The 27,109-nt window shown below is 36.5% G+C and overlaps 1 protein-coding gene across 2 annotated transcripts in view; it reads right to left on the reverse strand.

The window, feature by feature from the left end:
• The window catches only part of ARHGEF6 (Rac/Cdc42 guanine nucleotide exchange factor 6), a 172,971-nt gene that overhangs the window by 33,401 nt on the left and 112,461 nt on the right, over positions 1 to 27,109 (reverse strand). For both annotated transcript variants that reach the window (XM_054579556.1, XM_054579554.1), the window contains 9 exons: positions 18,032 to 18,170; positions 14,801 to 14,860; positions 12,694 to 12,840; positions 6,383 to 6,469; positions 5,521 to 5,599; positions 4,388 to 4,533; positions 2,975 to 3,100; positions 1,365 to 1,385; positions 284 to 377 (listed from right to left, as the gene is read on the reverse strand). In XM_054579556.1, the coding sequence (XP_054435531.1) occupies positions 284 to 377; positions 1,365 to 1,385; positions 2,975 to 3,100; positions 4,388 to 4,533; positions 5,521 to 5,599; positions 6,383 to 6,469; positions 12,694 to 12,840; positions 14,801 to 14,860; positions 18,032 to 18,170 (899 nt within the window). The remainder of the gene's footprint in view (positions 1 to 283; positions 378 to 1,364; positions 1,386 to 2,974; positions 3,101 to 4,387; positions 4,534 to 5,520; positions 5,600 to 6,382; positions 6,470 to 12,693; positions 12,841 to 14,800; positions 14,861 to 18,031; positions 18,171 to 27,109) is intronic.

Genomic DNA, 27,109 nt, shown 5'->3' on the forward strand with positions numbered 1-27,109 from the left:
AGGGTAAAAAAATGTATCTATAGCAAATGGCCCCTTTCTCAGTTTTAAACCAGGTGGGGCAAAATATTCAACATGAAATCACACAAATGGTTTCTGCCTCAGATGACATGAACTGCAGCAGAAGGCAGCTTATTAAAAAATTTTAGAGGTGACCCAACCTTTCTATGCATTTGTCATTATGTAACAGATGATGCCGAGAACAACGTGCTCTAATCATCTGTTTTTTAAATATTTTTCTGTTATTTAATCCATTACCAACTTTCAGAAAGCACAAAACACATACTTTTCCGAATCACATATTCTTCTTCTGATGGCTTTCTTTCAGTCTTTCTTTTATGAAGAAACTTCTTCATGGTTTTGGGGCTTTTACTAGACTCCTGTAAGAATAGAATTTTCTTTATGAATTAAACTTCTGCCCCAAAAACAAATTTAAAAGAGCAAATGAAATTAAATAGAATGGCTCTCTCTTATTTTGACAGTCTCAGGAGCTCATCAAAATTAAATACTATACACAATAAAAATGTCTCAAATAAACTCTATAAGGTTAAATAAACAAAGGCAATGACATTGTCTTCACAATTGCCATAGGGATGGGTATAAGAATGGACCGTGCCTACTAAAAATTTAGCAGATTCTCCAGGAGGCCAAATGCCCTTAGGGTACCATATGCAGAGAAAGTAATGGATGCCAATGCTAGAAATAACAGCATTCCTAACTTGGTTTATATTCCCCACTGATACAGTTTCAAATGAATTAAGTAACAATTGTAACTACTACTGTAGTATACACAGCTTTTCAAGGAGCTTGAAAACTATTTAAATAAATTTTCCTGAGCAACAGTCCCACAACAAAGAATATCAATTTCCTTTTGTCCAATGGGAAAATTAAGACAAAGAAACTAAGTAATTTCCCTGTGGTAAGAGAGAAGAACCAAATGAAGGACTTCTGGATAATGATTCAGAGTTAGGAGTAACGTTCCTGCAGCCAAGCAAAATATACATATATAAAGCTATATTTTAACTAGTAGACAAAAAGATATGAATTATATCAATTATTTAATTTGCTTTGGCCATGTGAATAAACCAACAGACATGAAAAACTCACATGTGACAAAAATAGAAAAAATAGCTTTAAAATAGAGGAAAATGGAAATTTTTAAGGCATTATAAGAAAACATTTTCATATGCATTTCACAAGAGCCTGCTTTTTGAAGAAAATACTTACATGTCAGAACTGCATCTTCATATTTTAGCCACCAAAAATAATAGGGGAAAAAAGAAGCATAAAGGAAAGCTTCACTCATAAAAGGTTACAGCATAACATTATGATGTCACTGTAAGGCAAAGATAGTGTTCTACCCTTACCTTTAAGATATAAGACATCCTCTAAAGTGAATATGTAAAGAAAGAGAAGATGAGCGTGAGAGGTCGATGGTTACAATGACCAAATCCATTTATCAATAATTCTAAAACAACATTTGAAATGTTAGTGTTATCATAAATTATACAGAGAGAATATCATCACGATTCCCACATTAGTTTTAGATGCAATATCATCATGCAAAAGCCCAAGGAACACAGTTCTGTGCAGAATAACAAATGCTGAAAATAACTAAAATACATACTACATAGTAAGAATTTATTAATAACTCTCTTCTCCCAGCAGAAAAAAATAGTAATCATGCCTTAGTTTTAATGGATTAGTTCTGTGAAGGATTAAGTCAATTTCACCCCTCAAAGTTCACCTGAATTTGAATTTAGTAACTGACAATTATGAAATATCCATCATTAAAAAGGAGACCTATGTAACTACGAAGTGGCACTCCTGGTTATGGTGATCAAAGGAAAAAATGGATGATTGCAAGTATCACAGGTCAATTTTCAAAGCAAACCTGTGGGACTGTTTCTTGGCTTAATTCTGAATAAAGGTACATAATGAAAATTCAGCTCAAGATTTATTTTTCCTATCATGTTGGGTTGAAAGGATCAAAAAATCCTCCAGTTTCCAAATATTTTTCCATTTTTACTACACTAAGAGTTTAGGCAACAATGAACTGAAACAGTAGTATGGTGTTTTAAATAAAAACAAACTCAAAATTCAGGTAAGTCTCCATCATTCATTAAAACACACATTTGATATACAAACATAGGCTGCCTTTGCATTACAACTCTGACATGTCTCACAACTGCCACAAACTTAAATCTTCATTCAGTAAAACCTCTTTGAAGAACAGTTACTAATAAATGAAGATTTTTTTCTGAAAGCTGAAACAATGAGCAACAGATTAGGGGAAAAAAAAACAAAAACAAACAAACAAAAAAAAAATCCCGACTGTTTGGATGGAAAAGGTAACACTCCACACAGTTACAGAAGCTAGCTACTGACATTTCCTGACTGCAACTTCAAGGGAAAAAAAGGCCTCGAAATCCCCACACTACCCAAATATCAAATGTCCTCTAGGGTTGTCACTTAGAAGAATCCTTTTAAAAGATACTCCATTCATTAAATTCTTTTTCCCTTTTCAACTGCAGCAAATAGTTCAAAGACTTTCATAGTTCAGACTCATGGCTTGTTCCCATAAGACTTTACTGATTTGGTTTAATAGATCAAAATGATCCAAAAAGCAGAATTGGGTTGGAAATTCACCTCTAATGAAGCACCTCTTGTTTGAGATGTGTGTACATCACTACCAATTTATAAATTATCATATCATTATAAAGGTAAACCAGAGGCATTTTAGGAAAAGGTTGGGGAAACTGAGTACACATAAACCCCGGGGATATTCAATAAATATTTGTAGATGGACAATGGGGAAATGGAAAATTAAGAAATAAAAAAATCAATGAATCTAGCAATTCAAGATTGACTGACATGTGTCACCTATTATAAATTCTAAGCCCATCCCCACAGAACTATTTGTAATAAGTTACAAAATTAGCTTGTCAGCATTTTATACCATATATAGCAAAATTACCTCTTTATAACCTAGTGCTGCTGATGGTCTAAGTGGAGGTGCAGGTCGTAGACAACTTAAACTCCATGGTTTTATAATTTGAGGAGGTTCCAAGGGTCCTCGGGGCTGTCCAGTAGAGCTAAAAGACTAGGAAATTGTCTGATGAGATGTTGGCAATCTGCCACCTGAACCCAACCTTGTTCCCCACAGTGAGAGAACATCAATAGCTTCACTGGATCAGCAAAGCCAGCCATAGAAAGGGAAAGAAGGAAAAACAAAGGTCTGTAGTTTGAGAACTGACACTTTCCAGTCAAGATTATTGGGTCTCTAAGGAATAGCACTAAATAGATTCAACATTCCATAATCCTGTCCTCATTTTCTCTTCTGCATTTCATTAAAGTCAGGTGTTTTTTCTGTATAATTGAGAACAGTCAATATTTAAGAAGTTCAGTTATATGTTTGGCACTCTATTAAATGCTTAAATAGGTTATTTCATTGGAACAACCTAAGACAAACCGTAGCAAAGTGAAGTAACTAGCTAGCAATTGGCAAAGTTAAGATTTGAATCCAGATACGATGACAAAGCCCTTTTTCTTCCTACTAGAGCACACAGTGCCCTGAAGTGGAATTTTGGTATCACAGGTATAAGTGTTAATAGGCAACACAGCATATCTTCAATCTTACTCAGCAAGTACAGTAAAATTTCATCAATTCAAATGCCATGAATTGCTAAATTTATGATAACGTGGAAGAAAATGCTAAAAGTTTACCTTTGAAGGTTACTGAGTGAATATAATAGTATAAATGAGATTATGTAGAGATGCTTAAATACTTATGAAGGTAAACTATTGGTTTTGACTTAGCACATTATTAATAAGAGAATAGCAGTTGCTAACTAAAATACATCTTGCTTATCATTAAAACATCTTAGTAGGATTTGTGCTAGTATTTAGTTGGTACTCCAAGTTAAGGTCAAACTAAACTTCACACCTTTAAGTAAAACTTTGTATTAATTTCGATGGACCTCCCTCCACCACAATAAATCAGAATTTGTGCCCTGGCCATGTGGCTCAACTGGTTGGAGTGTTGTTCCATGAGCCAAAAGTTTGCCAGTTCAATTCCTAGTCAGGGTACATGCCTATGCTGTGGGTTCTATCCCTGGCTGGAGGTGTGTATGGGAGGCAACTGGTCGACGTTTCTCTCTCGCATCAGTGTTTGTCTTTCTCCCTTCCTCTCTCTCTCTCTAAAATCAATCAAAAAAAAATTTTTTTTGAGTTAAACCTCAGAATTAGTGAGGTTTAACTGTACTTTAAAACCTACAGATATAAACTACCCAAGGATTAATGGCATGCTCACTGGTTCGCCTAAGTCCTCAGCAGACAGGATTTGATGAGAGACTCAGTAATCTCTGGATAGAGCAAATGGACTACTTACAGAATGAGTGCTACAAGATGATGATGATGTCTTGGATAATGAACTGCATGAGGCAGGTCCTCTGATCAATCTGTACAGATGCTCCAGCCATTCCTGGAAGTCCTGGTTGTTGCTGCAGTGGACCACAATTCTCTCAAGTATGTGACCTTCATCCCCCAATTATGAGCATTTGGAAACAAAAGACAAGGAGAACCTTGAGCTTGCCTCATTAACAATCACTTCACACAACTCAGATGTGGGTGTTACATGTATTTTCAGGAATTTTTATACCTGTGGGTAACCCTTTTGAAACTTCTGTATCAAGAACAGATGAGCTGTGATAATAAATAAATAAATAATCATATCTAATTTATAAAAACCGTTCTTGATTTCTACTGCTTACATAATCTTAGAAGTAGTACAAAACTTCACTTTAAACAAATACACAACCCAAAAGTTTAAGCATAGAGTCAATTTAGCTAATAGTCTAAAATGAGAATATAGTATTGTTTCACCCACTATCAAAGTTGAAACAAGATCCAGTACCAAATTGTGGGCTCCCTGTTGGGAAAGATAAAGGCCTGGGGCCATTATCCCAGTGTTAGCTATCATACCATATCAATGCAAAAAGTACAACCATTAAATGTAAAGCACGCCAGCCTGCCAAAAGTGAAAACAGGCCAAAATGTCAGGGAGCATTATCCAGGCCTGTCATTTTCTCAGTTTGTGAAAAAAGTTTTATGGCTTCTCAGTACTTTTTTGAAACATAATAAAACCTTGCTAAATCATAGGCTGATGATAAAATTACTGATAAAATTCCACATCTTTGGCTTCTTTGCCACAAGAGAATAGATGACAGAAAAAGGAGCAAATTTATATCAGTCCCTTTTGTTATTTCTTAGCTCTAGCAGGTAGCTTTTATGCAACAGAAAATTGAAACTAATGGCAAAACCGAGGCTTTTGAATGACCAGGAGACTTCTCTGTTCTATCGCTGTACCCTAATTATCCCAGGAAATAAAATATACTTTGCCATGCCCGTGTAAAACTTGCTCATGGACTATATAACAGAGAATAATAGTATTTATTTATTTAAACCCCACTTCTTTCCAAAAAGAGGTTGAAGTAGCTATGTGAAAAAGATAAAATTACCTACCTGTGATTTCAAATGTGTAGTCATTCCCTTCAATTTCATCTAATCTAGTCACCACCATTCCTGTTATTGGTATTTTTCCCTACCAGAAAAAGAACGTTCCCATTAATTCTGTGGTTTTTCACGTCCCTGCTTATTTCTATTAGATTTTATGATCCTGTCAGGAATCACTGCTGAATTATGGATAGATATATTTCTCTGGTATATCAATAGATAATATGTTTCCCTGCTTTAAATTTTAATCACATGAGAAAATAAGGGGAAAAACTGGGTTGTGTTTTGGCTAACATACCCTAAACCATAATATCAGGACTTATGGTTTATTTTTCTAACACATTTTCATGAAAATCACTAAACAAAAACTCAAATTTTATACAAATTACTAACTGCTAAGACAAGATATAAGAGGCAACAGCAATTTATAATACTCCACATTTTGGGAGCAGACTGAAGTAAGTTTAATTTCTTAAGGAATTTAATGACTTGCATTTCAAACACTAAATCATGTGATGTGACTGTAGAAGGAGATCCCACCTTTATATTTTCTCAGCAATAATGATATAATATGGACATGTAAAATTCTGATACTAATTGATTTTGTTGCAGATTTATATTTCTGTTTATACATTCATAACCTAGCTTATAACCAGAGCAGTGGACATTCGGGGTAGACTTATTACAATAATACAAAGGTCTTTGATCTAAGGAACATCTGCTCTTATAAGCTATCTAATTACAATGAAAGGTCATAACATCCTGCCTTTTCTGGCTGGAACTTTTGATAGTATAATAGAAATACTGCATCTGGATGGAAATCTCTTTTCATTACGGGTCCTGCTATTTGATCTATATGAAATCCACTAACCTGATAGATGAAGCCACTCATCCGAGGACTTGCAGATAACATTATCAAGACATTTGAAAATAACATGAGGTACCGCTCCTCTTTTTCCTGAAGGGGAATGAAAAATATTAAATTGAGAACAGAGCCCTGGCTGGTGTGGCTCAGTGGATTGAATGTCATCCTGCAAACCAAAGGGCTGCCAATTCAATTCCCTGCTAAAGTACATTCCTGGGTTTCAGGTCAGGCCCCCCATTGGGGGTGTGTAAGAGGCAACCCGATTGATTGATGTATTTCTCGCACATTGATGTTTCTCTACCTTTCTTTCTCCCTCCTTTACTCTCTCTCTAAAAATAAATCAATAAATAATTTTGTAAAAAATCATTTTTAAGAAGAGAATAGAAATTGGACACTTTGTTAAGAATTTCAGGAATTAGTTTTGTAACAAAGATCTTACATAAGGCAATGAAATGTCAACAGTAATTTTTTTAAAAGGTACCCAACTTAAAAGTACAAAACTAGAGAATCAAGATGGTGGAGGAATGAGAGGAAATCACAGTAACCTCCTCCCAGGAACAACCTAGAATTACAACTAAATTGGGGAGAAATCACCTGGAAAAACAACTGAACAATAGCAAAAGAGGAGCCTTGTAACCTCGGAGACACAAGAATCAGCTTTTGTACAATCGAACTGGTAAGGAGTGCGATACAGACCTGAGAAGGCAGGTGGGGCATCAATGGGAAGCACCAGAAGGATATTGAAACGGCCAGTTGGATCCCCCTGAGAAGAGCAGGCTCTAAACCAAAAGCAAGGATCTCCAGCCCACAGCACCAGAGCCCAAAAATTACACAGAAAATGTCCAGCTGTGAAAAGTGGCAGGGCTGCTCTCTGCCAGAGACAGGAAGCTGGAGAAGCAAAGAGCTGTTTAAAAGTCTGATGCATAAATTTGTATTTGCAGCCACTTACCCTTGTCTCTGGCAAAGGCAGGGGCAGAGTGGGCTAGAGACACTTCAGGAGAGACTGAGGAAGGGGGCTTTGGGAAGATAATGGAGAGAGTACCCTGCGAGATCTCGGTGCTAACTCATTCCCCATGTAGCAGCAGCCATCTTAGTCTGGCAGAGACCACTCCCCCTGAGTGGCACCAGCGACAAAGGACCCAATAGCCCCGCCCCGAGGGGGGATTCCACCCCTCCCTGTGCTGTCTAAGCTGCCTGCTGAGTGCAGAGTGGCAGCCACAAACAGTAAATCCTTGGCAAAAGGGGGCACAGAGAGGTCTAGCGACACTTGAGGAGAGACTGGGCACAGAGGCTGAGGGAAGAGAACTGAGAGAGTAACCAGCAGGATCCCAGTGCAGACTCCTGCCCCATAAGGCAATGACGTGAAAGGACTCAAAAACCCCACCCCCAGAAGGGACTCTGCCCCACCCTGTGCTGTCCAAGGTGCCCTGCTGAGTGCAGAGTGAACAGATTAATAGCTGAAGGAAACAGCCACAAACAGTAAATTACTGAAAGTCTCCAACAGACTGCCTAATGTCAGACAGGGTCAACATGTGACATCATCAGAGGCAGATCCAGAGAGTAAAAACAGCAGTCACCAACAGTAGAAGTTCACACCACAAAGTCAGGAAATCAAGGCAGATCAACTTAAGAATGAGAAGCAAAAGAGAAGAGTCTCACAAAGAATGGGAAGACAAAGAAATACACCCCACTCAAAGGGAAAGGAGGAATCCCCACAAAGAGAACTAAAAGAAATAGAGGCAAGTAAACTATCAGATATTGAGTTCCAAACAATGGTTCTAAGGAAGCTCAATGAGCTCAGTAAGCTAAGAGAGAATTGCCAAAAACTACAGGGAAACTACGAGGAACTTACTGCAACTATATCAGCATGAAAAAGGACATAGAAACTATCAATAAGGGACAAGAGGAAATGAAGAATACACTTTCTGAATTGAAGAACACAGTAGAAGGAATCCAAAGCAGGCTAGATGAAGCTGAGGACCAAATCAGTGAGCTGGAGGAAAAGGTAAATGAAACTCCCAGAGAGAGTAAGAAAATGAAAAAAGACTCAAAAAAATGAAGAGGCATTGAGGGAAATTCAGGACAACCGGAAACATAATAATATCTGTATAACAGGGATACCAGAGGGAGAAGAGGAGGAGGAAGGGATAGAGAACCTGTTTGAAAAAGTAATGATGGAAAACTTCCCCAACTGGAGGAGAGAAAGAGGCACACAAGTCCAGGAAGCACAGAGGGTCCCATTCAAGAGGAACCCAAAGAGGCCCACTCCAAGACACATCATCATTAAAATGGCAAATATCAAAGACAAACAGAGAATCCTAAAGCAAGCAAGGGAGAAACAGGTAGTAACATATAAGGGAGCCCCAATCCAGCTAGCGGCTGACTTCTCAACAGAAACACTGCAAGTCAGAAGAGAATGGCAAGAAATACTCCAAGTCATGAAAAGCAAAGGCCTGCAACCAAGACTGCTCTACCTAGCAAGGCTCTCAATTAAAATGGAAGGCAAAATAAGGAGTTTCCCAGACAAAAGAAGGCTAAAAGAATACACCTCCACCCAACCAACACTGCAAAATATGCTAAAGGGAATGCTTTAAGATGAAAAACAGTTTCTATGAAATATAATTCGTTTCACAGTTGCCAAACTTGATATCACCAATATTTTTAATACTCATTAATCTGATTGTGACAATGATGTTATTTTACTTGTTCCTTTACTATTTGTTGAAACTAAACCTGTTTTAGTAGATTTCTTGCCTGTTTCTATTATTTAAAAAAAAAAATCTTTACATGACTTTTTGGTATTCTTTATCCATTTATTGATTAAAGGTTTGTAGAACTTTTTTCCCTAAAAGGACAAAAACAAAAACAAAAAACCCTATTAACCATGTTTTAAATGTGTTACAAATACTTTCCTATTCTATCCCTTGTCCTTTAACTTTTTAAATATGTATATTACTATATAGTCTTAAATGTTTAATATAGTCACATTGTCAACATTTACTTTATAGCTTCTGAGTTTGAATATTTTACTTCAGGTCATGATAAATATTAGTTCTGTTTTCTTCTAAGACTCCTTAGATTCTACATATTGATTTTTAACTCACCTGAATATTTCTTGTATAATGTGTGATACAGGGCTCTATATTTGTTTTATTTCAAGTAATAGTGGTCCATGCACCTTATTTGTTGAATAAGCCTTATTTTACCCATTGATTTGAAATATCAATTTAATCATATATTATATTGTTAGACAGATATATACATTTGTCTCTAGAATGCTCATTATATTTCATTGATCTACTTGATTATTTCTGTGCTGGTGTCATGCTGGTTTAGTTGCTGAGACTTTATAATGGTTTTTAATTTTTAAAAATATTTTATAATTAACTTTGATATTTAAAAAATAAATAAAATAAATCTTCAGTTAAGAAAGAACAAACAAAACAAAGAAACAGTGAGATGGAACTCCTACCTTTTGTGACAACATGGATGGAATTGGACAATATTATGCTAAGTGAAATAAGCCAGTGGATAAAAGACAATTACCACATGATCTCACCTATAAGTGGAAGCTATTCAACAAAATTTGCTAACGAACAAAATAAACCACAGGCACAGAAACATGGAGCAGACTGAAAGTGACCAGAGGCAATGGGGAAGGAGGACAATGGTGCAAAGAAGGGGAAGGGACTAGACAAAGAACATGTATGAATGACCCACGGACATGGACAACAGAGTAGGAATAGACTGTGGGAGTGGGGGTGGAGGTGGTAAAGGGGTAAAAATTGAGACAACTGTAATAGAATAAACATGATTTATAAAATTTAAAAAATAAAAAAAGAAGAGAAAAAAAGTACAAAACTAGTTGACTTTACTTAGTAATGGATATAAACCCAGTCTATCTCTTTTCTCCCCATATATAACAGTTAAATACAAATAATCATGCTTTTTTCTCCAAGTACGTAAGCCTGAGAAGTCACACAGTTAATGCCTTCCTGCAAAAGCTGAAGCCAGAGCATCAGGTAACTAGGTTCACAAAAGTGAAAAGTGGCAAAATAAAAGCTTTTTTTCTCAGATTTTATTTATTTATTTTTAGACAGAGAGGGAAGGAGGGAGAAAGAGAAGGAGCGAAACATCAGTGTGTGGTTGCCTCTTACGCGCCTCCTGCTGGGAACATGGTCCACAACCCAGGCATGTGCCCTGACTGGGAATCGAATCAGCAACCTTTTGATTCGCAGGCCAGCACTTAATACACTGAGCCCCACCAGCCAAGGCAAAATAAAGGTGTTTTCAAGTGATAGGAAATTTATTTTGTTCTAACATGTATGTAAATTTTATTTATAAAATTAATTAGTAAGAACAAGATAGTTGTTATACCCATGTAAAGCAAAGTAAATACTTTTTTAAAAAATGGCACTAAAGGAAATTTTATATGGAAGGGTTTCTCTAAACTCCTTAAACAGATATGCAATTAGCAGATGCTAATAATTACATTGAGTTTACATGTCCAGCCAACTTAACTGCAATTACCCTTATACCTATCTCCATCGCCTTCTTTCCACTTGAGAATAGCAACCTTTTGAGGCTCACTCTTCTCAGAAAGGCTCCGCATTCTTTCACATCTTTCTCTTGCTTGGCTTCCTTCTATAGGCTTCTCATCTCCTCCTTTTATTTCCAGCAGCCTCTCCTATTCAACTAGCTTTTCCTTTTTGCTTTTAACATATGCACATCTCCCACCCTAAGAGGCCTTCACTTGCCCCTCTGACTACTTCTACAAAATACTGTTTCTTGACATTTATTGCCATATTACTTGCTGCCTTCATTTTTTCTCTATTGATCCCTCCCTGCTTACTTTGTTCTCTCAAAGTCATCAATAACTGCCTTCTAGTGAGATCCAATAGATTTTCTTGGCCTCCATGCTTCTTGACTTCTAACCTTCTGCAGCATTCAGCAGGCTGACTACTTTCAAATGCTCCTCCTGGAATTTCCATGACACCACACTCCCCTAGTTCTCCTTTATCTTCCTCTTTATCTTTTCTTTGTGGCACTGATTTCTCCTCCCTTCACTGAAGTGATTTACCCAAAGGTATGAAAGACTAAAAGGTAAACTTTCTACTTTAACCTCCCCCAGGATATCTACATTTTAAATGAGATTTCTTATTAACCCAAAGTAATGAATCTCTGACACAGACCTATCAGGGGGCATAGGAAGATGTTTTGAGAGGAGGGAGACAATTCTAACACCTGATAAATAATACCAGTTGATATAATCAATCTTCCTCTCCTAACTCTACCCCCTTCCTAAAAGACATAATTCACCTTTAGCCCTCTGTGCTTCTCTCTGGATATTTACTTCCTAGGAAGGCCCATCTGTCAGGGACATCTAAATCCCTGCCTCTAACTCTGACCTTCCACTCACACTTCTATACTGTTTTAACAGCTGCTTATAAGACATCTCCACCTGGATACCTACAGTCACTTGAAAGTGAACAGGTGTAAAATTACATTTGTCATCTCCTCTAGCCCATAGGTCACCACTTCCTATAGACTTTCCCTTCTAAGCATGTCTCACATTTGCCCCTTAAGTTTCATTCTTTCTGCCACTACCTTCGTCAGGGGTACTCATCACTTTCCAGTTCAGCTGCCCTTTCTGTTTCTATTTCCATCCCCTCCAGTGTACCTGACATATACGCTTGTCAGATTAAATGCCTCTTTCATTGTGTTTCTCTACTACTCAGGACTCATAGTTGCCTATTGCCTGCTTTGTCAGTCTGAATTACTCTTGCCTGATATCCAAGGTTCTTCATAACCTGACTCTATCTGACTCCATCAATCTTCTCTTTCACTCTGCCCAACATGCTTCCTCTGCTCCTATTGGGCTGGCTTCCTTACTGTCATGAAGGGAAAAAGGCTGTATTCCTGTTCTCTTCTGAAATAAGAATGACCTCTACCTTGCAAAGTTCTCTTTTCTCTTCAAGGCCCTCCTCCTCATCTCTTATCTCCATAAAATCTTCTTGCTCTCTTTCTTCTCTGAACTTCAGTAGAATCTACTGTTGAGATTGCATGAACCGGCATTGACTATTTTGGTTTGTTTTCTACTTGTAGCTTATTTTTTAATCTGTCCTTAGGGGGTTCTTTGAAGGCAGGGATCATTGTGTGTTCTTTCCTCCTATCTCTGACAGCACCTGGCAGTGCTGGGCAAAGAATAGGTGCTCAGTTTCTTTGAATGTTCAAGCATTTGACCTTGATGGAAGAACAAATAAAGGAAGAAAAATATGAAAGATGGAAAAATGGTGTTTAAATTTGAAACATCTTACCTCACATGTTCCATACTGCACCATTACTTGTGACATAAAAATCACATTTCCCAAGGTTTTAATATCCTCCCCTTCCCATGCCTGAATAGGCTCAGAAAGTATCTGCAACTCCAGCTGTTTTCTTTTTCTTAGATCTTGGCACTGTCCCTACAGAACCAAAGCAAAGGAATAGGAATTCTTATGAAATAGACCTAAAACAAGACCAAAGTAAGATGTGGCTTTTGACTTTCATAGCCTGCCACTGAATCCCTTTCCCCATGAATCCATCCCATTACCAATATCTTGACAGAAAGAAAGCTCCACTACCCTAAATCTCTAGCCTTGAATCCCTAAAAATTTTGTGAAGAAGAGCTAATTTTTATTTTGCTAAAATAAGATAAAATGGTGGAAGGAGCTTGTTTCTTCTCCCCTGCAAGGGGTATGGGAAGACAGGTAGCAGAATCACATTGAACAGAGCCAGAAGAGCAACTGGTAGATTCAGATCTTCTGGTTGGTATCACTGCTCTACCTCCTCTCAATCTCGTTTATCTGCATAAATATAGTGCCTTAGGTACAAAGCAATTTTATTGTTGTAACATATGCTCAGTTTCCAATCAAGTAACTTCTTAATTTTTTAAAAGTGACCCCAAGAGTTTAGAAAAAGGGAAAATTTAATTCCTTATGCCACAGTATATTAAACTGACCTTATAATAAAACATATGCACTGCCCTATACTTTGTTTAGGGACTAGAAGTAAATTCAATTAAAATATTAAATTAATTTTTATTCCTAAAAGGATTAGAAAAAAGAGATACAACTGAATTTCATGAATATGAATTGAAAACCCAAACCAAGAATCAATATGTGGGGTATGAATACCACACACACACACACACACACACACACACACACCCCCACCACTGCTTCAGAAAGTATGAGGTTGTCTTAGAGTAATTTAACAGTATTCATTCCAAATTGAATATGAAATAGCATATGGTTAGTTATGCCACTGTTTCCAAATGAATGTTATATTTTTTGAGATGTGTTTACTATAAAATCTATGCTGTCCTTTTCAGCTAAATGGAAGCTTGAAGAAATAAATTCATTGTACACATATATTTTGAAGCATCTACAGGGTGAATAAATATACTGTCACTATCAAATCAATTTTTACAATATACATGTAAAATGACTAGAAAGAAATATAGTTTTAAAAAAGAGGCATTTTAAAATTCAATTTACAGAGAAAAAATGAAAGGGACACAAGTGATAATAAATTACATGGGTTTCATGTATTGAATGATGTAAAACTGCCAATATTAGACTGTTTTTGACCTATAACAGCAATTTTAACCTACTTCCTAACTCTGGTCTTCAATTCGTTGTTTAACCATAAACACATCAGGTAATGATCTTTCTCAGCAAAAATGAAAATGAGATGATGGTGAATGCTGTATCACAACCTTACAGCAAAAATCAATAACTAAATATTGATCCAATCACTTGGAATGCTACAGAGATGTTTATATTGAAGCTAAACTTAATTAATCATCCAAAATAATGTTTTCTTTCTTCCTAAAATGCTACCAAGTAGTTTTACATCAGTTGGTTCAAGAAGACATTAACCATCATGCTCAAGATACAAGATTACAGGTGCCTTTTATAGCAATCTATGTAAAGCAATTGTATTTTAGTAGGTTTTTTCCTTTTCTATGTGATGAAGGATTTCTTTTTCATATGCAAAGAATAAACTCACACCTTTTGGCATAAGTAAATGAATCCAGTATTGATGTCAATCAGTGAACGACAAGTTGCACCAACATAAGGTGAGCAACATGGGGGTAAAGACAAAGAGACTAAAGGAAACCCCCCACCTACACAGCAATGCTTAATGTGGCAGAGACTTCAAATGTGAGTGCGTTATACCCTCGGCTTGGCAACCTTTCTTAGGTAAGCATGATTTTTGGAAGACAAAAATTAAAAGAAACAATCACAACGATACTGTCACTAGAGCTTATCGTTTCCACTTTGAAGACCTTTGCATAAGGAAAGAAATGTTACACACCAATTACTCTTTTAGGAACAAAGCATACAAAATTAAGAATTATAATTTTAGAGCATTACCTACCATGAGAGTTTTGAATGCTATGATTGCTTTCAGAATATCCTGATGATCTGGATGTGTATCCTATTAAAGGAATACATTTTAAAACAATATTAAAGTAGAACAAATCAGTGGTTGTCAGAAGTTAGATGGGGAAGAAGGTATAGCTGCAAGGAGACAGATAAAATTTTGAGGGATGATTAAATGGTTCTGTATCTCAATTGTGGTAGTAGTAACATGAATCTATACATGTATTAAAAGTCATAGAACTGTACACCAAAAGAAAAAAAGTCAATTTTAACGTATGCTAATTTAAAAATCAAAAAACAAAACAGCATTTGAGCATTGGGACTCTCAGCACCTCCAATTATTAGGTAATTAAGGGAGTAGGGGGATGGGGCAGGGAAGAACAATGAGGAGAAAGGTGGGACAACTGTGACTGAACAATAAAAAATTTAATTTCAAAAAAATAAAATAAAATAATAAATAAAAAAAGAAATTAAGACAGCTTGTAGCACATCATTATACTTGATAACAACATACTAGGTATGGTTATTACAAAAAAATCCATTTCTTTTTTTGCTGCTAATAAGTAATAATTATTTGGGAGGCATCATTAAGTCACGGTGTTAGTACATGACAAGAGATAGGGAATTATGGAAACAGAGTGGTGGATAGAGAAAAATCAATCCAATCTAATCTCCTAAAATGCCTACATTTTCTTTCAGCAGACTCAAAATGACAAATGAGAAAAATTCCAGGTTTTATACCATACGCTCCTTCTTATGCAAAGATTACATATGGTCTGCAATAGCTTACAACACCCAAAAGTGGACAGGTTCAAAAACCAGCTTTGAGAAATGTACATCTCCATAACTCTTTATGAAGGGAAAGCAGAGGTTTTTAGGAGTATATGTATACCTTTTTGGGGGTATATGAGGCATAGATATGTATCTAACCTTGGGGTATATGTGTGCTTAATCTTTGGAATTCAGCTGGAGTAACAGAAAGACAAAATCTGCTGCTCAACCAGCCCTGGGTGATAGAACACAGACCGGAAGAGACTAGAGGTGTGATCCAAGCCAAGGACAGTATTGCTTATAAAAAGAAAGGTTGTATCCTTTTATAGTTAAATTTATCCTTACCCAAATTAGCTAATAACTGTGAAGTTCAGGCTCTACTCTTCCATTAGCCAGCAGCCATGCTAAACAATCAGAAAGCTGGATCAAGTGTCTTGCAGGTGGTGAATCAATGCTAAGGGTGTGTATTATCTGATGGTAGGAAATGGAAGGCAGCCAAAGGCAGGTGACCAACAGCAAATGGAGGCAGAAATAGAAATGGGCTCTGATAAAAGGAAGGCCAAGATAGAGAATCCAGGCAGTAGGAGCATTTGGGGATTTTTCTCCCCAAATTAAATGTATATTTGTAGTTCAGCACTGAGCAGTAACAGAAACTGAGGCCAGTAGTTTCTGGTTTTTGTGATAAGCAAGGAGGGGCAAACCTCAAATGGTTCAGTGAACTGGTTTAGCTTTTGGAAAGGCATCCAGAGGTCAATACCTTCCCAAGCCCTAACTGAAATTTCATTCCAATAGGCTTTACTCACTAGCTCCCCACAGCCTCCAGCTTTTTGGCCGGTCAAATAACCTGAGAATGTAGTTTTGTTCAGAGTACATGCTTTCAGTCCTTACAAATGCTGACAAAACTAGCTGTGTGCAACCATTTTCTTTAAAGATAATCAAACCTTATAAACCTCAAAACCTCTCCCCAGACACAGGAAGAGCAAGTAGGGTAAATGCAGCTTCCCCCAGCCACACCTCAAACCCCTTGTTTGATCAGACAAGTCTGGCTCAAGAAGCTATCCCTTTTGTTTGATTTTTAAAAAGAGCTCTTGGTAAAAAATTCAATTATCAGGTCTCAGTGAAGTCTTGATATTTAGAAAACATGGCTATGCTACAGCTGTGGCAAATTACTTGTTAAGTTTATAAACAAAAATGTGAGGGGACCTGGATGTACATGTATGGATGCATAAAGAAACAAACCACTATTGGTCCCATTAATTAATCCTTAAGGAAATACCAGAATCTTCCATGATAATCCAGAGTCAAGCAACTCAATGCCTACAGTGCTCTCAAGATAAATATTCCTGTCTATATCCCACAATAAAGTTGGTTTTTATATCAGAACAAAAGTTTTCTTGGCTGATTTTGATTGAACCACTATCTACAGATGACGATGAAAGGGCAGAAGAAAACCTAAGTCAACAAGTTAGCAGAGATTTGAGTGAAGCGACAGGATAAAAGCTGGGAGAAGAGGAAGAGGAAGAATGATGAATATTTAATGGTAAAGCGTGGAGATCTTTCCGTTATAAGATGAGTAAGTTCATGGTGAGTATAGTTTATAACATTGCATTGTATGCTTTTGCTAAGAGAGTAGATCTGAAGTGTTCTCACTATAAAAAAAAAAAAAGGTAACTATATGACATGATGGATGTGTTAATTAAGTTGATTGTGGTAATCATTCCACGATGTATATGTATATTAAATCATCACATTACACACCTTAAAAATCATGTTGTATAACCTAATAGGTACAATTTTTATTTGTTAATCATACTTCAATAAAGCTGTAAAAGATAAATAAAAATGCCTAAAAAGCCAAGAATCTTCAGAGGAAAAAAAAAAAAGAAAGGCCCTTTCTGATTTTGCTGCATAAAAAGGAAAAACTTAAGATCTGTGAAGAAGGAAGATTGGATCAAGTAAATTTGGAAACTAAGGCTTTTTCTGAATTCCCCAGCAAGGCTAGTTTGAAGGCAGACTGGCAGCTTCCTCCAAGAGTAAAGACCCATACGTTGTACATAAATACCATATGATCTCACCTCTAAGAGGAACCTAATGAACAAAAGCAAACTAATGAGCACAATAGAACCAGAGGCATGGAAACATAAAACAGTCTGACAGTGACTAGAGGGGAGGGGAAAGGGGAATAATGGTGGAAAGAAGGGGAAGAGACTAGTCAAAGAACATGTATGAATGACCCATGGACATGAACAACAGAGTGGCAACTGACTGTGGGAGTGGGGGGTGGGCTGGGTGAAGGAGGGCAAAGGGGAAAAATTGGGACAACTCTAATAGAACAATAATACAATATTTTTTAAAAAGTAAGTTAGGAAGAGGTAAATTTTGAGCCAGTGTAGGAAAAACATTTTTAACAAATAAAGTTTTTCAAAGTTAAAAAAGAAAACTTGCTTTCTTTTACCTCCATATGCCGTTCCAGCTCTTGCAAGAGAGTAACATACTTCTCCAGTCGCATGAATGGTTTGCTGAGGCTTGTTGTTAAAATGAGTATACCTGGGCTAGATGCACCTTGATTTTCCATAAATTGTTCCAGAACATCACTAGCAAAAGAACAAATACAGTCCTGTTACTGCTTAATATTGCATGAAAAAAAATATTAACTGGACATTATTTTACTGTATTTCACACAACATAAAACTAAGTAAAATTTTGTTTCACTAATCCAAATGCTGTCCAATTCATTTTAACTTGATTCAATAAACCTTTATTCAGTTCCTCTATCTAATAAGCATTGCATGCAGCACTTGGGGCTACGGTGGTGAGCCACGTATTTATTTACTCATCCAACAATTATTGCATCTACTAAGCAACAGGCTCCATTCTCTGCTGGGGATACTTCTATAAACAAAACGAAAATCCCCACCCTTAAGGAGCCTGCACCCATGGGAATAGGGCATACAGTCTATCAGATGACCTCAACATCAGGTTTAAAAAAATATTTTCTTAGTAACTTCAAACATTCTGGTTATTGACTGGCCAGATGCCAAGGGCAGCAACTCACCAGTGCTTTGTTTCACCAGGGTACCCACTTGTAATGTTCCAGAATTAAGTCCTAAATTCAGATAGCAGCATGTTTGTCTGACTAATTACAAAGTCACTTAACCTAGGATCTGAAACCAGTGTATCAAGCTACCCAAATGAATTGGTTAAAAATTTTAAAAAAAAGATTATATAAATAGTTTATTAACTATGTCTTGTAAATGTCTTATTCTGAGCTTGTGCTTTCTCTGCCCTCTAGCACCCTGTGGATTGTCTCCTTTCCATGAATAGGATGTTGGGTTCTGAGTCTGCAAGATCATTTTAATATACATTTACACAAAATGTAATTAAAGAAGAATACCTACTTCCTAAATGACAGCATATTTTGAAACTCCTGCCTATCACTTGACCCCTTTACCTCCTTGCTTGCCCATGTATATCCTATCAGTCACAAGTCTTCTTGTATCTGTTTATTCCTTTCCATTCCCACTGCCACTACCTTAGTTCAGGTCTTTTTATCTGGTTCACTTCAGTAAACTAACTGCTCTCTTGGCTTTCAGGCTTTTTCACATCTGAACCATCGTGTAGGCCACCATTCTACTCCTATTGCTTCCCTACTCAAGAACTTCTGATTGCCTATGAGATCAAGTCTTAACTTTTTAGACTCCTACCTGCCCCACCAATCTCTTTCATCACTCTCCAACATAAACCCTCAACTACAAAGTGACATACCTATTCTCCCTAGACCACATCTTCTTCAGTGGTTCCCAACTGTGGTGCACTGCAATAAGTTGTGAAATGTGTTCAGTGAAACGTGATCATTAAGTACTACAAGTGTTGGGAATAGGGTGCGTTGCAGGTTATCCCTATTAATATACACTCATCTTCCTTGGGCTTTTTAGTAGGACAGAAAAGAATGGAGTTTCAGCTAATGTCCCAGCAGCCTTGAGTATCACATGCATGTCAGAGGGGAAAGGGGCTGAGCATCACTGCCTTAAGGAAAGCCAGATTACACCTGAGTGGTCACATCTAATAATTGATGCTATTTTAGCAGTTTTTGTAATCTTGCTCCAGAAGCTGCTGAGGGGAAGAATGTGCCCAGGACTTGAAGTCATAAAACAGATTTGGTGACCCTGGATCAGTGACCTAGCCTCAGCTGGCTCATCTGTAAAACAGAGACAAAATCTACTTCCTACTAAAATTGTGAGATTAAATACTTGGGGTTTGTAAGACTACTGTTTCATGCTAAGATCTTTGCATGACTTGGTTCTTTTTTAATATTCACATTTCAACACAAGCATTATCCTCATTTTACAAATGAAAAACTTGAGTCTCAGAAATAGTGAGTAACAGCAAGTATATGGCTATGTTGGGGTTTGTACCCAAGTGTGAAGTCAAAGCCTCAGGTCTTTCCATGACACCACTCTGTCTTTGTATAAGAAGTATGTTATACATTTTAAAGTAGACATTAGATGAATTGTTATTACTATTATCATTACTCCAAGGCAAGTATTATACCCTGCTAAAGTCACATTTTAAAAAACTACCATTAAGGTGGGATTACCAGCTTAATGGAAGTTCAATTGATATTTAATATCCAATCAAGAGCATAAAGTGCACAGAGGTTTAAAAATTCATCACATATAAAATATAATTAGGAAAATCAAATTTGGAGAGCGTGTTTGAATAGAAATGTAATTTAGAGAAAATCACTTTCCTAATTTTTTTTCAGTATAGTTGACAAGTCTTACTTTTTTCTTTCCATGACTAAATAACTTCCCACATCCTCAACGTTCTACTCTAATTGATACAAGGGATACAACAATTGAAAACAAATGTTATAGTGTACGCTGTTATTACTTCCCATGCAGAATTCTAACTTTTAGGCCTCTTAAATATTATAAAAGAGTTTTTAAATTTTTCAGTATAACATGAGACCACCAATTATTCAAAAGATAAGAACATTTTATTACTGTAATTAAAAAATAAAATATAAAAAAGGAAAGAACATTTTACTAGTGCAACAAAAGAACAAAACCGTCTTTTAAAGCAACTGTCCATTATGATAAATAGATCCTAAAAAGATACATTTTAATTAGCCAAATAAATTTCATATACAAATTAATATCATTATATACAAATATAATACACAAATGTATATACAGGTTGGGGCAAAAGATTTATAGTTGTGAGATCACCAAACACAGAGTTTATTCTTGTATTATTATTCATTAATTATTGTATTATTTTCCATATGAACAACTGTAAACCTACTTTGCCCCACCTTCTATATCATTATTCCAAAGAACAATCTGTCTTTTAAATTGCAGTTTTTAATTTTATACAGCTGTGTGAAATGTGAGTTAAGACTTGCTTTTCAAGTTTAATGTGTTCTGTATATATAACACAACAGAAGTATTTCTCAATGTAAAAATGTCACTTGAAACTCAACACACATTTATCATATAGAATTCATGTTGGATAGGGCTCTGGTATGTTCTGGATTGGACTGGAAAACTCATGAAAACTATCTTACACTATAACATTACTACAGAGCTTAACCATCTCATATAACTGTGTTTCTGTGGAATCTTTGCATAGATTGCTACTTTGAATAATGATAACACCTTAGAACAGCTAGAAAATAATCAGATATTTATTTCCCCTCCCTACCAGGATTTCATGGGAATCACTGTGGCCTGGAAAGGGGAGGTGAAGCATAAGGAACTGAGAGGCCCTGGACTCTGGCCAGTGGAAAATTCCAAAGATGCTGCTAAGTTGGGTTGGGTGGATAGCTATTATCCCTTTTTCACTTTTCCAGTCCCAGAGATTAGGCTGCCTGCTCCTTTTTTTTGTCCCCACCACTTTTTGCTTGTGTTCAGTCTCACTTTCTCCCTTCCTTGGTTCTTCAAAGACAGGAACAGAACAGAACTGAGTCTTAGAATTTTTCCTTTGTTCCCTGTCTCCAAAGCAAGTACACAACTCTGGGTTTTTACCATAGTCTTCACTGCTGACAACAGTGATAACACAGAGTGACTACAACTAACAAAAGGAAAAGTACACTGTGGTGTTTGTGGTAGTTGCTGCAATAGAAACAGAAGTAAGGTCCAGATCTGTCTTAGCACTAACTCTCTCCACTTCTCTTATAACTCCAGGTCTCTCTTGTGAAAAGAATGAATGCCACACTGAAGCAAGGGAGGGAAGTGGGTATTTTTGTAAGGGAGAAACATGAACTACAGTAGCAAGCCAGAGGGGAGAGAGAGGGGAAATCCCAAAAGACCTCACCCAGGGGATAGCAAAAGATTGGGGCAGCCATTCAAATATATGTAAATCTGAGGACACACCAAGGCTGGAGTCTGCTTATATATCCAAATTCAGATAATACATTACTGCACTTTTTACAAGGCAACAACATGCAATCATGCAATGTTAATTAAGGCTGCATGCCTTCTCAGTGCCAATTGCCACACACATTTCTGGTATGATACTGCCACCTGCAGGCCAAAAGGAAGCCGTTCAACTGGCTGGTCTGTTCAGGCTCAGAGTGATTTTCCTGCTTGTAAGCATCTACTGCTTCATCAAGGAAAGAACAGAAGTCCACCAATGTCCTTATTTCAGCTGAAACCTTCATCTAATACAGGATTGTCATCTGAATTTTCTGTGAATTTCATTAAACTGTGCTTGTCTCTAGTATGTCAGCATAAATCAAAGATGAATGTAAAATAGCTGAGATTATATTAAAAGCACATCTGAGAAAAACCCCAAGTATTTTCATTGAATACTCATCCCTTACCTGTAAATAAACCAGTAAGATAAAAATTCAGTTCTATGGGACTGTGCTGAGTCTTACTGTTTCAAGGGATAAGTCTCAAAAAAACATCGCTAACCAAAATCAAGCAAACAAGGTAGAATAATTCCTCCAAAACTTGAGAATATTTAAATTAACAAAAGTAACAAACCTTAAACTATAAAGTTTGAAAGAATCTCTATTATTATTTATAAAGTTAAATTCATAACATGGGTACATTCAGTCAATGACATTTTAGCACATAGAATTATCACAGAAAGTTCTCTAAACACTACAAAAGGCTGCTGTTTTGGGTACACCATTTCTTTCTGATATTTATCCAGAATTGCTGTTTTAAGTCGAAAAGGAAAAGAATGTGCTTGTAGAAATGGGAAGCTAACATGAGAGAGATCTCTTTTTATCGGTGTTAAGAAATTTGCCCTTATACACACAGGATGTTTATGTACCCATCACAGGAAAAACACATTTGAACCATTTTTTCTTTATTGAAGATAAGTAGTAAAGTATAAAAACATTCTTGGAAATGATAAAAACAAATTTAGGACTGTGGTTCCCTCTAATGAGGGAGGGAGGAGCAGGAAATATTGGCAAGTATACACAGGACTCCAATTGTACCTATAATTCGTTCCTTGAGCTGAATGGTGGGTTTGTGAGTGTACTTTATTTTATCTCTGTTCTATGTATATTTGAAATATCACATTTTTTTTCCTGAAAAACAGCTAGTAGCTGGTAGAAGATGAACAAAGGAGAAATAGGGAATGGCAACAACTACTTTGGGCTTTGTGCTGTGTACTTTGAATACATTATTTCATTTAATCCTCATACCAACCCTGCAAGGTAAATGGTTTTATCCACACTTTACAAGTGAGGGAACTATGATTTAGAAATAAGTACATTATCTTGGGCAACAAAGCTTCTGGTGACAGAAAATTATCAACTGAGACAACATAAAAGTGGTATAAAATTTAGGCTGAGATCAAGCAATAGCACAAAAGGGTTTAAAAGAAAGTGGTAAGGAATTTTACTTTCAGGATGGTAGCATAAAATGTTCCATGGACCCATTTCCCATGGAAACAAGCATAATTGATGGAAACCATAAAAACAACCATTTAAAGTCTCTATACATTGCCTTAATGTTATAAAAAAACATTTATGCAAGAAAATATTCTAAAACTCAGAACAGGGCAAATTCAGGCATTTGAGCCGTAACCTCCTATCTCCCACTCTCCTTTCTTCCCAGCTAAGCTTGACACAAGCCACACTCCAGGCAAATGTGGCCAAGAGGACAAGCCTCCCTTTCCTCTCACTTCCCAATCCAAGGACACAATATCTCACTAGCACATCTCATCAGCTTCACCTCTGAGCTGAATAACCTAAGCTCCTGGCAAGTGTGGCAGAGGTTCAAGGCTTCCTTCTTCACTCAGCCTGCATACATATGGAGAAGGTCTACCCCAAGAGTGGCAGGCTGAAAATATGGAGGTCCGATCACCCTCACCCCAGCTCACTTGAAGGGTAAAATTCTGTGCTGGGAGACGCAAGCAGAGAAGACCAAAGGTTATGGCCTTGCTCAGCACCCAGAGCAGTAACTCAAACATTTTGCTCAAGGGGAAAGACAGTCCATAGGAACAGAAAGCTCTGAAGCTTCCCTCAAAATAAATGGTTTTAGTTCAAAAAGAGTGTGGGAAAATTCAAGCCTAAGGGCTCTTGTAAAAACAATGAAGATTTTGGTGGTAAAGAAATATGAGAAGGTTAGTAGCTATCTACTTAAAAGCAACAAGCTAAATCTTAGGCCAGCTAGTCGCTAGAGATAATCAGGGAAAGAGACAGCTAAGAAGGGCTAAGAAGGGCCAGGACAGACTTCAAAGGCTGGTCTCAAAAACTACCCCTACCACTTCTCTTAGCAATATCTTCTCTGATATATCTCCTCTGGTAAGAGAAACAAAAGAAAAATAAGCAAATGGAACTACAACAAACTTAAAAGTTTTTGTACAGCAAAAGAAACCATCAACAAAACAAAAAGACAACCCACTGAACAGGAGAACACATTCACCCATGATACATCAATAAGGGGTTAATATCCAAAATTTATAAAGAATTCATACAACTCAACATAAACACACACACACACACACACACACACACACACACACACCACACACAACACACACAAATTGAAACATGGAGAAAGGACCTGAACAGACACTTCTGCAAAGAGGACATACAGAGGGCCCAGAGACGTATGAGAAGATGCTCAATGTCACTAGCCATCAGAGAAATGCAAATCAAAAGCACAATGAGATATCACTTCACACCTGTCAGAATGGCCATCATCAATAAATCAACAAACAAGTGCTGGCAAAGATGTGGAGAAAGGGGGACATTTTTGCACTGTTGGTTGGAATGCAGACTGGTGTAGCCACTGTGCAAAACAGTATGGAATTTCCTCAAACAACTAAAGATGGAACTGCCTTTTGATCCAGCAATTCTACTTCTGGTTATATTTCCAAAGAAACTCAAGACACTAATTCAAAAGAATAGATGTGCCCTGACTGGTGTGACTTAGTTCGTTGGAAGACATTCTGCAAAGCAAAAGGTTGCCAATTCGATTCCCAGTTCAGGCTCATGCCTGGGTTGCAGGCTGGGTCCCTGGTTGGGGCATGTGTGAGAGGCAACTGATTAATGTTTTTCTCCCTCTTTTTCTCCCTCCCTTCTACTCTCTCTAAAAATAAATAAATAAAATCTTAAAAAGAAGACTCTATGCACCCCTATGTTTATTGCAGAATTATTTACAATAGTCAAGATAGGGAAGCAACCCAAGTGCCCATCAATAGACAAGTAGATAAACAAGTGGTGGTACATATATGCAATGAAATATTATTCAGTCATATAAAAGAATGAAATCTTACCATTTGCAATAGCATGGATGGACCTAGAGGGTATTAGGCTCAGTGAAATAAATCAGTCAGAGAAAGAAAAATACCATATGATCTCACTTATATGTGGAATCTAAAAAACAAAATAAATGAAAAAAGAAAATAGAAACAGACTCAAAGATACAGAGAACAGACTGATGGTTGCCACATGGGAGGGGTCAGAGTGAAAAAGATGAAGGGATTAAGAAGTACAAATTGGTAGTTACAAAATAGTCATGGGGATGTAAAGTACAGTATAGGAAATATACTCAATAATACTATAAAAACTATGTATGGTGCCAGATGCATACAGGAAATATTGGGGGGATCACTATGTAAAGTATATGACTGTCTAACCATTATGCTGTGCATCAGAAACAAATACAAAATAATACTGAGTGTAAACTGTAATTGAAAAATAAAATTTAAATAAAAACAGACTATCCCTGCCTGAACTTAATTGGATCAGAGGGCAGAGCAATTTTTGCCCTAAGAAACTGTTAAATACATTAGAACTATTGCTAAAAATTAGTGAGGCCTAATAGCTGGGTGTGACACTAACTAGTACAGACAGCTTAACTGAGAGATCAGTGAGAGAAATAGTCAAAAAGAGCCATTCTAAAACTACTGTCATTTCAGGGCAACTATGTGCATGACCCAGGCTGTGCCCTCTGAAGAGTGATATCAGAGTTTATACACTGTGGGACAAATAGACTTCACTAATAGAGTACAGCCAATTTACTAAACAAGTATGTAACAGCAACAAAAACAAATCCCGGAGAGGCAGGGGAGGGAATCAGTATTCATGATTACTAAACTGCAAATTGTATAAAGTGTCTAGCTTTCAAAAAAAAATATAACATGCAAAAAAATAGGAATGTGTGACCAATACATAAGTTGGGATGGGGAGACAACAGAAATGGTCTGTGTACATGAAAAAAATGTCATACTTAACAAAAATTTCAAAGCAGTCATTAGAAACATGTTTCAAAAACAAAAGGAAATCATGCTTAAAGAATTAAAAGAAGCTATGACCATATCAAATCAAATCAGTAGAGAGAAATCAGAGAATATCAGTAGAGATAAATTGTTTAAAAGAACCAAATGGAAAATCCAGAGTTAAAAAGTACAATAATTTAAATTTAAAATTTCACTAGAGGTACACAATGATAGATCTCAACTGGCAGAAGAAAGAATCAGTGGACCTAAAGATAGATTGATAGAGATAATGTAATCTGAAAAAAAAAACAGAAAAAAATAAAGAAAAATTAATGAGCCTTAGGGAATGTGGGACATCTTTAAGCAGAATAACATATGCATGAGAGTACCAAAAGAAAAGAAAAGAGAGAATGAAGAAAAAATAGTTGAAAAAATAATGATTAAAAATATCCAAAACTTGGGAATATATTAATCTACACGGTCAAGAAGCTCAATGAACTTCAAATAGAATAAATGCAAAGAGATCCACACACAGACAAAATTATAGTAAAAATGCTGAAAGACAAAGAGAAAATGTTGAAAAGGGAAAGAGAAAAACACTCATCATAGGATGTGGAAGTTGAATGAGATTAATAGCTATTTTCTCATCAGGATTAATGCAGGTTAGGAAACAGTGGAATGACACACTAAAAGTAATGAAAAAAAAAAAACTAAACTACTAACCAAGAATTCATTATCCATTCAAAATATCACTCAAAAAATTTGGAATGTAAAAGGAGGAAAATAGGGAACAATTATAATAGTGCCAACAATAAAAAATATGGAATGAAAACAATCTCGG

This window comes from Pteronotus mesoamericanus, unplaced genomic scaffold, assembly GCF_021234165.1.
Source record: "Pteronotus mesoamericanus isolate MK-2021 breed Mesoamerican mustached bat unplaced genomic scaffold, CSHL_Meso_final contig_55, whole genome shotgun sequence".
NCBI lineage: Eukaryota > Metazoa > Chordata > Mammalia > Chiroptera > Mormoopidae > Pteronotus > Pteronotus mesoamericanus.